General features: G+C 38.6%; 1 protein-coding gene and 1 pseudogene across 1 annotated transcript; both read right to left on the reverse strand.

Annotated features, from left to right (window-relative positions):
• Positions 1–712: 712 nt before the first annotated feature.
• Positions 713–2,339, reverse strand: LOC144445222 (3-oxoacyl-[acyl-carrier-protein] reductase FabG-like; annotated as a pseudogene).
• Positions 2,340–8,509: 6,170 nt separating this feature from the next.
• On the reverse strand, positions 8,510–10,156 carry LOC144445223 (enoyl-[acyl-carrier-protein] reductase [NADPH] FabL-like). Its single transcript, XM_078134765.1, has 2 exons — positions 9,591–10,156; positions 8,510–8,762 (listed from the first exon to the last, which is right to left on the reverse strand). The coding sequence occupies exons 1-2, from the start codon at positions 10,154–10,156 to the stop codon at positions 8,510–8,512; spliced, it is 819 nt and encodes a 272-aa protein (XP_077990891.1).
• Positions 10,157–10,435: the final 279 nt, after the last annotated feature.

Consider the following 10,435-nt stretch of genomic DNA (forward strand, 5'->3'; position numbering starts at 1 on the left):
TAATAATAGGCAAGCAAGTAAACATTCAAAAAATGTAAACGAATATGCCTAGCAACACGACCATGCCCACAGCATCATCCAAATACAGTTGTGATTGCCGCTATTTTTTTATTCATATGTGATTGTCTAGTTCAGGTCGTTATGTTTTCCGTTGTTTTCCATATGGTCTTTGTGTTATTGGTTTCTTTCCATCAGATGTACAGCCATTACAGATTGGGAGAACAGTTTAATACTGTCTTTTCAATTTGATGTTAGTTTCCGCATTCACTATTTCTCGCCAGACGTCACAATTTTCGCGATATTATTACTTCTTTCTCGAGTATGTCAAAATAAAAGTTTAGGGTCGACAGTGAAAAACTAGGTGGGGTCGGGTAACCGGAACCAAACCCCTTTTAGGCCTTACAAACGTTTCTGTATTCATGTTTATGGTTTCTGTTGAATTTTTTTAGTTGATAAATATAATTTCACCCTAGGGTGCCAGTCTTTGAAGGGTTGAGGGTTCTGTTTATCTTGTTTCATAAGTCCTGAAAGTGGGATCTTCGAACACACACTGACTGTCTCCTGTTCCTAAATGTAGTACAACTTTCATCTAGATTATTTTTAAGTGTCCTCCAATGAAAGTACATGTAATGTCTTCTGATGAGGCATACATGTATCTCTATGAATGACGTAACATCAGATTTAACGATTATCGCATGTGGTTTCCCTACAACTAGTGAGGGCCTGCTCTAAGACTAAGAGCACCATCTACGGAAATTATCTGCCCCGTGATGAATCTTGAGCTAGGTTTACATAGAAATGCGGCCGCCTCTCCGATATCTTCTGGCGTAATGACTTCTCCCATCGGACTGTATTTACACGCAACCATTTCAAGCACTGCATTGCCCCAAGCCTCCGTCTTTGTAAACCCAGGAATCAAACAATTCACGTTGATTCGACTTGGTGCCAATTGAAGAGCGTAATACCTTAAAAGATCACAACAACATTCTTGTGTTAATGCAGTAAATAATGCAGACATATGATAAAAAAAAATTACCGCCTACCACTTTGTCTCGGTTACCCAGACTCTCGCCGCTGGGGTTCTGCCTACGAGACCTCCCCAAACGAGAGTCTGAGAAACCACGTTCCAACTACCCCACGACGGAAGTCACACTGTACATTTCTTCCAAGAATAAAGAATGGGCTTACGATGTCTGTTTGTTGAAATTAATATGCATTAATCGCTTGAGCAGTGATGATCTGTAGCGAAGGTACCCAAATCGTTCAGACTGCAATGTTGGACGTGAAGTACTCCCCATGATGCACTGTACCAGAAGCTACTTCCTGCGCGGGCGAGTTCATTTTCTCGTAGGCAGAGCATCCAGTGGCGAGAGTTTGGGTAACCGAGACTAACTACCACCATTTTATGTTAGCACATCTGGGAAATAACGAATTCAAAAACCCCATCCTCATGGATTCAAGACAACTTTTACGTAGACTTCTGTAAACTTCTCATCCTTCTATAAACAGTAATCAATACGACTAAGAAGTGCACACTGCGCAGTAGTCGAGTCATGCCATTATTCTTTGAGTTCACATATGTGCCTACCACATATAGTATTAGTTTTACTTATATATATGTTTTTAGTGTAGACTGAAAGTTGGGATGAAAACAAGGCCCGTAATTACTTCTTCTAGTGGTCTGAGCTTCGTCTTTAAGCAGGACGACTTTGATATGAATAATGTTGGTGGTTTATTCCACAGGGACACGCTTTATTGCTTAGATTATTGTTTTCCTAAGGAAAATATCACACGAATCCTGCTACTACAAATATATCAATATATGCTCTATACTAGAAGATATGACAAACTTTCACTGGTGTTCTTTCCATAGAGCTAGGGGAAATATAATTATTCAGGTTATCAATCTAAGAAATACTACGGAACCCTTTGGTTTACTCCTGCGAGACACATGGGAGGAATCTCTAATGTTTCACGTAATGATTTGATTGTACACAGTGATTGCAGGGAAAGAACACGAGAGTGTCATTACCTGGTGAGGTACTCAACAACTGTCTTGGCCTGACCAGGATTCAGATACATCAAACGAGGGGGTTGTGTAGCATTACATCCGGGGCTCGATATAATCTGGTCACGGTGTCTTCCTCACCAACATCACCCTTAACAGTTACGACCTTGGCTCCAAATTTTTCCTCCAAGTGACATTGCGATTCTCTGGCCCTCTCTTCGTTGGCATTGAATCCCAACACGAGATCGTATCCATCTCTTGCCAACGTTTTTGCTATCCCGAATCCAATTCCCCGTGTTCCACCGGTTACTACTTTACGCCCACTTTCCATGTTTTCTTCCCTTTTGGCTGAAACAGTCTGTAAGATACTAACATCGTGCCACACTATCAGCCAGCACTCATCGTCTGTACTATTCTATATGCCTGCTAGATCAACGGACTTTATTGAACTTGTGATTAGAAGTTCAAACAGAGGTCATTCTGTAGATTAAAATATAGCGCCGATGGCGTTGTAGCACATCTGTATTTTGCTGTTGCTATGGGCGTGGTCTTGTTGCTAGGCATATTTGCACATTTCTGGAATATGTATTAACTTGTCTGCCCTTCCCAACTTTCATTTTTGCAATATAAACCATCATTTAGTTCGTGCTATGGGCGTGGTCATGTTTCTAGGCATATTTGCACACATTTTTAAATCTCCATTCATTTACCTACCCATCCCTGTTGTTATGTTTGTAATATGCATCGTCAATTCACTGTTCCTAAGGGCATGGTCATGATTGCTAGGGTCAATTGTGTCAAAATATTTTCAACAATAACTGCAGAATAACACCTCCAGAAACATCCCCACCTAGTTTCAACCCCATTCACAATGCAGTCTCAAGATACAAGTTTTTGACTAAAAATTGACATTAAGGTTGTTGTATAGTATAATTCTACCCTCATTTTCTTACCTATACTTTCAACATGAAAAATTGAGTATATGTACTGAAATAATATGCAATAAAAATGGAGTGTCCCCGAATTTGGAAAAAAAGTTAGGATGAATCAAAGTCGATGCACTTTTGGAGAAATCACGCGATTTTTTTGTTTCAATTATATTGTGCAGACATAACCAGTAGTTAATTATCCTACACAACCTTTTTTGCATATGATGTCAAGGAGTTTTTCATTCGTGCAGTTTATGAAATTTCGACACCATACCTTATTTCCTTAGACAATTTATATGCGTCTTTCTTACTCATTTTAATCGTATAGTGATTTATTTCTAGGTATTATAAGCACATACTCGTAAAGTATACACAAGATTCATTGCAAACAAATTATTTGCTTCCCAATAAAAATAAATATGTGCTCATTTTCTTGTTCATATCGATATATATATATATTATTCTTTATATTTTTAATTAAGATTGAAATAAAAAAAAGACAGGGTCTCCATATTCACTTTTTTGTTACGGCTAAGTGAGGTGTGGCAGAGAAAGTTTTTTTCCTGTGATGCTTTGCACCAGTGCGACTTGTTGACATTGTGCGTTCCCAATGAGTAATATTATTTCATTTCAAACACCACAAAAACTGTCACCGCATGATTTCTTTATCGTGAATTCTATTCAGATTTGTTTATGACAGCAAGTGATATTCAATTTTCTGTTTTTGGGTCATTTTAGGAGACAAAACTGATTTTTCAACTAAATATAGTAAAGTAAAGTTGTTCATGCAGCTAGAAAAATTTGACTATAATTGAACACATGGACAAATGATCACAAGAATCATGGGTACATAATTTGTAATATTATGACTCCAATATGGTTATGGTTATAGGGATACGAGATCTAACACAGGGGCGAATGAGGTACTTGCCAAAATGATGCCTCCTAGCTCACACCCCAGACAAGAAAGCTTGTCTGTGCTCACACATAGGAAACTGGGATACACTGTAACAGTTACCACTATGGTGGTAGGAAGGATTGTGGTTCTCATTCCATGTCTTAACAAAATCATTGTCATTGCATTGGAATGATATGTTGTTAATACGAAAGTTGCACAAGAATATATTCTTGCCTTGTCTACAACATTTTTAGAAGTAACATCATGAATTAAACGTCAGCGACATTGAGGTTTTTCTGCATCTGTTACTAAGGATTTTATTGGTGGGACACTATACTGTGTGAACTGTGTTCAGATCAGAGTACCACACTCACCCACTTCGTAAAATTGGCTGAACCTTACCAGTTCAGTTGTGCTAAAAATCAAATAGCCATGTAGAATAGTTTCTGCTTCTGATGTCAAGAATGATTGTTGTTATGGTGATACTTCTTAATTGTTTGTACTTGATAGTATACTAGACTTTGGCCATGAAAATTATGTTTACCATTGAAAGTAAAACTAGGTGGCTGCTCCCATAAATCAGCATTGAAAGGCCAATATTATGGTCAGTTTGACACCTATTAGAACATAACGATATTTGATTGGCTGCAACCCAGTCTGGTTGCTGATGTGGGAAATTGGGTAGATTATATAATTAGGGGTGGACCATTTGATATCCTGGGGGGGGGGCTTGGAAGATTTCGGGAAAAACAAGATGCCAAATGGATTTGCTTGAAAAAAAATCCGGATATGAGTGGGTGACGGAAAAAAAGATGGACCACTGCTGCTAGAAAAAATGTCTTGGCAGGGAAATGATGCACGGGTACGAGTATACTATTTCAACCAGGACACTTGTGAATCATGACAAACCTTTTCAAACACATGTCAGGGACCAGTCAGTTTCGTTAGCCTGTGGTACATATATATATTTATTCTTGTCTCTGTTTCTTTCATAAATTGTTTAAATATTACTTCATGTAAGGGTTCAAACATAACTATACATAATATAATACATATAATACATGTATTACCTAGCTACCACACTAGTTACTGAACATGCCATGTAAGTGTTTGGCTGTTTCACAATCAGTGCTTCACTTGTTTTGCACTTTGGGGCAAAAGTGAACTTGAAGATTTTGTTATCGTAATCTTCATACTATTAGATAGTTTATAAAAGAACTTAATCTAAATTGTTCTAGTCTCTTCAGTATGAATTTGTCAGAAGGGCTGAATATACTTCCTATTTCGGACACTACATGTATCGACACTACAACTCAAATTCAAGTTTCTATTGTACACTAGGTATGACCTCCTATAGTACTCTAACACATCAGTAACTTTACTATACATGCAATGCCCCTATACCAATGTTACAGGCCCACTTTTATAACATGAAAAACTTATTTAAAAAGTTATATTTACTAGTACTTTAGCTTTTCGAAGCTTGGCAATATATATCTCAGAGGCTATGAATAACCTAAAAATTGCCTAAATAGAAAGAAAAAACTGCAGATCTGCCAACAATAAGATTCACCAAAATTGGAAAAAACTTCAAAAGCTTCTAGGGGAGACCCCCTGGGACCCCCCATGAGAGGTAGACATGTCCAAGCCTCAAATCAAAGTTCTTCCCTCCACTCTTACTGTCAAGATGCTATGAAACTTTATTTCAAAAATGTTTCAACCATGTGTAGTTGCTTTTTACAGTTGTTAGAGCTGTCTTGTAAAGCTTGCAAATTATTACCTGAAAGTGTCTGTTAATAGCCTGAAAATTGGCTTTAAGAGTAAAAATCCTCCAGGGCTTCTAGGGGGAGAGTCATTAGTTCAACCTAATGTAGTTGCTTTTTACATGTTAGAGCTGTCTTGTAAAGCTTGCAAATTATTGTCTGGAAGTGTCTGTGAATAGCCTAAACATTGCCTTTAGAAGTCTGTCAGATGCTATGAAACTTTATTAACGGGGGTCAGTGACTTTTTGCCGGTCCAATGGAAAAAAACACTGACATCCCCCTCCCTCCCACCCCCCCCCCCCACCCCAACCCCAAGCTGGAGAAACTGACCGTTCGTTCTATCTGAATGTTTGAGCTCACCAATCAAGTTTCCGATTTGCATTTTCAGTGTGTCATCATACCATGGCATAAAAACTGTCAATGATGTTTATTTAATTGAAAATCAAACATGTATGAAATATGTAGTTTTCTAAATAAAATCTGTGTGTGATAGAACAGCATCTTTTTACTCTCTGTATTACCCTGTGTGAAAACCAAACAGAAAATTGTGGCAACAAATGTAGGTGTTCAACATTGACGTAAAAAAACCCGGATATCTCAAAGAAGCAAAGAAAAAAAAAGTTGCCAGCATAAGCGAAGGAGAAAAAAAATAATTCTCAGGCAAGCAGGTGGGAAAAAATAATGACTCTCCACCAATCTTCCAAGCCCCCCCCCCCAGGATATCGAATGGTCTACCCCTTAGTACAGTCTAACTTAAAAAGCATGATAGGACTGAACAACATAACGTATCTTCCCGGGCGTATCTTAAGTCTAGCCGAAACACTGATTTTTTACTACCCACCGATTAACTGTGATGTAACTGACCCCCCCCCCCCATAATTTGTTTACAACAGAAGAAAGATAACCTTTGAACCTTTAGTTTATATAAGTTTGTCGCAGTTCGGTATCTACTGATCTATGTCGATGGTGCATTATAGTAACGATAATAGTCCTGCTTGTATACAGAGTAAGTCGTCCCTTGTCAGTGATATAGACCCGTGCACCGTCTGCAAGCAGGACTAGTAACAATCTATATACTATTTGCCAACCCCTTTGTCTTGTTCCTAGGATCTAGGTACGTACACACACAGGGGCGTGCCATATTTCATAGATTGTTGTTTTCTTATTGCTTAGAATGCCGTTTTCTTAGGAAAATATCGTACGAATCTTGCTGCTACAAATGTATCAATCTCTATACTCCGAAGAAATATTCCCCTTACATGTAGGAATATATAATCAAAAGGTTGTTATATTTAGTCTGTAGACCTGGAAAACAACAATCTATGAAATATTACACGCCCCTGTGGGTACACAGATTAGATTACTATATATGAAACAATCCAGGGATTAAAATTTGACGAGGCGGGATCCAATTGTTTGATAGTTAATTGTCCCCATGATAATATCACCTCCTACTTCATTTGTCTACACTACTAGTTAATCAAACATCGCCACCAGGAGATCTAAATCTCAAAATTCCATTTTATCATTACCCCCCCCCAAAAAAAAATAAATAAATAATAATAATAATAAAAAAATAAATAAATAAATAAATAATAATAATAATTTCCTGTGTTGACTTTAGATTTATTTTGTTATGTTTTTAGCAGTCGGTCGGTCGGTTTATTCAGTGTGAATATTAGTGATCGGACCGATTAGCGTGGCCGGTATTCAGAGTAGACAGTGGTGGGGTTTTTCAAGGCTTTCTTACCATTGGCACGGACAATGTCGAATGTGGCGACGGCTGTTTACACGTAAGTAAACAACGTGAAATTTCTTTTAAAATTTTTTGTAAAATCATCACTAATATAATAAAAAATGTTGATGCTTTTAGCAAGGTTGACCCTTCACGATATAATACACCTCAGTAATTTTGTTTTCCTTGATAAAATATTTAAAATGCAGCCTTGAATCTAGGTGGCTGCCTTCACGTAATTCGTAACTGATTTTGCACAGAAATCACGATGTATGGTGATGGTGACTGCTGCTGCAATCTTCAAGATACTGGTGATTTTATTGTGAACATACGAGATTATTCAATTAAATATATCTGCTTAATTATTTGTCTTGTCATAATGTCGAGCCATACGGTTATTGTCATTGCGCTATTTATGTCAGATAACCAAAACATTAATGTAATATTTGAATAGGCTAACCATGTAATCTATTATTGATATACACATGTACGTAAACGGCTAGCCGAAGCAAAATTAGGTCACAGTTGGTACGCGAGCGTGAACGTGAGTGAGGGTGAACACACAGCGGTACGACCTGACGGACAGATGGAACCCAAAACAACGTACAGGTGGTGCCCATTGGGGGCGTTCCATGATCAATGATGTCCCTACAAAGCTGGTGATTGTATATTCCATTCTCGTGTAATTTCTCAAACGTCATTGACATATATTCTGTGTGAGCGTGTGATTTTTCTCTCTCTTTACAAACTTATTTCTGTATTCACTTTTTAAGGTTTGTTTAATTTTTAGTTGGTCTAAATATGGCGGTATAAGTGGAGACTAAATAATTGCACCCTAAAACAGGTTGCCAGGCTTATGAGTGTGGAGAGTTCTGCAAATAACAAGTGATGGTTGACATTCTTAGTATGCTACAAGTATACGCAGCTAAAATTACTCCCTAACAATATCATATAAAATGAGCGTTTATTTTTTTTCACAAGTCCTTCAAGTGGGATCTGCGCTTGTTAACGTACCAATTAACATACTGACTGCATTCTGTTGCTAAATATAGTACAACTTTAATGCACAGTAGATATTTCAAGTGTTCTTCAATTCTGAAATCAACGTCTTCTGAGGTTTACCCCTATGGATGACATAACAGTAGATTTAAAAGATTATTGTTGTTTGCCTATAAATTAGTGAGGGAATGATCTAAGACTAAGTGCGCCATCTACGGCAATTATCTGCCCCGTGATGAATCGCGAGCTAGGTTTACATAGAAATGCAGCCGCCTCTCCAATATCTTCTGGCGTAATGACTTCTCCCATTGGACTGAGTTTACCCGAAACCATTTCAAGCACTGCATTGCCCCAGGCCTCCGTCTTTGTAACCCCAGGAATCAAACAATTCACATTGATTCGATTTGGTGCCAACTGAAGAGCGTAATACCTGAAAATAGAATAACATTGTTGTGCTAATGGAATTTGGTAAATACTACAGCACTGACACGTGACATATGAAATCTTCAGTCTAATAAATGAAAAAAATTACCGTCTAATATCACTATATGCTAGCTGGACAGTCATTTGTAAGTTATCATTAAATCCCGGTTGTCAGAAAGACAAAAGAGTGTATACAGACACGAGAAGCGCTGTTCAGAAGCAGCTTTCCACCAGAAGTGAGTGCGAAATATTCGGCCACCTCCTTTCAGATCAACACGAGTTTAGGAAGTCGCTTATCTTAGTCATACATTTTGTTGACTGCATGCTTTTATGTTCTGTTAAGTGATTCATTTTTCCCGTGTGAGGCGCCTTTGCATAACACATCTTTCGGGGGGGGGGGGAACAATGTGGAATATGGGAGTGATCAACTGTGGTACCAAAATTTAGAATTTTTATTAAAGGCTTCAATAAACAATGGTCCCAATGTAGCTGAAAAGTAAATACTGGCACAGTGGTCGTGTCTCATTTGTGCCTCCACAAAAACTTTTTTTTTTCTTCTACGTACGTTCTTTGTTGTTGTTGTTGTTGTTGTTGTTGTTGTTGTTGTCGTCGTCGTCGTCGTCGTCGTTGTTGTTGTTGTTGTTGTGGTTTGGAGTTTTTTCGGGGGCTGAGAACGAGGTCAACCGAACCCCATGTCGTCTACAGCAGGACTACTTTGATATGAATCTGTTGGTGATTACTTGTCTGTCCTTGTGCTAGACAGATAAGATGACTCTAATTAAAGTGATTGCAGACAGCCTTGTGATTGCGGGAAAGAGATATGATGTCAAATTACCTGGTGAGGTACTCAACAACTGTCTTGGCCTGCCCAGGATTCAGATACATCAAACGAGGGGGTTGTGTAGCATTACATCCGGGGCTTGATATAGTGACAATATGCCCTTCTCCAGCTTTCTCCATGTACGGCAAACCTTTCTCAACACACCTTACCAGACACTTGGGGTAGACTCTTTGATAGTAATCCATTTGTGCAAAACTACCAATCGGACCTTTTCCATTTTCTCCTGCCGCTAATTGCGCTGATTCAGTCTTTGCAGTCGTTGTACGACCAACATACAGTCCGGCATTATGAACCAATACATGTAAGATACCGTTGAATTTCTCCTCGACAGCTTCAAATAGTCTGGTCACAGTGTCTTCCTCACCAACATCACCCTTAACAGTTACGACCTTGGCTCCAAATTTTTCCTCCAAGTGACATTGCGATTCTCTGGCCCTCTCTTCGTTGGCATTGAATCCCAACACGAGATCGAATCCATCTCTTGCCAACGTTTTTGCTATCCCAAATCCAATTCCCCGTGTTCCACCAGTTACTAATGCAACTTTACGCCCCCCTTCCATGTTTTCTTCCCTTTTGCGCTGACACTCGGATTGCCTGTGATGGAACGGCCTTATCGCAATTATAAAAGCCCCCTAACTTATTCACTATATTTCAACCGGGTACGGTAAACTCTTGGTAATCCTTTGTTTTGTTTGTAGCACAACATAACTGATAAGGTTCAGTAGTGCTTTAGGCATGGCAAAGTGTCTGCCTGTCTGTCTTTCTGTGTGTGTGTGTGTGTGTGTGTGTGTGTGTGTGTGTGTGTGTGTGTGTGTGAACAACTTAACACAACTTAAAAT

The sequence above is a fragment of the Glandiceps talaboti genome, chromosome 14 (assembly GCF_964340395.1).
Source record: "Glandiceps talaboti chromosome 14, keGlaTala1.1, whole genome shotgun sequence".
Classification (NCBI taxonomy): domain Eukaryota; kingdom Metazoa; phylum Hemichordata; class Enteropneusta; family Spengelidae; genus Glandiceps; species Glandiceps talaboti.

Coding starts and splice junctions, on each gene's coding strand:
- LOC144445223 (XM_078134765.1), bottom strand. CDS start 10,156: ATGGAAGGGGGGCGTAAAGTTGCATTAGTAACTGGTGGAACACGGGGA. Junction 8,763..9,590: donor GTTGTTGAGTACCTCACCAG/GTAATTTGACAT, acceptor TTCTATTTTCAG/GTATTACGCTCTTCAGTTGG.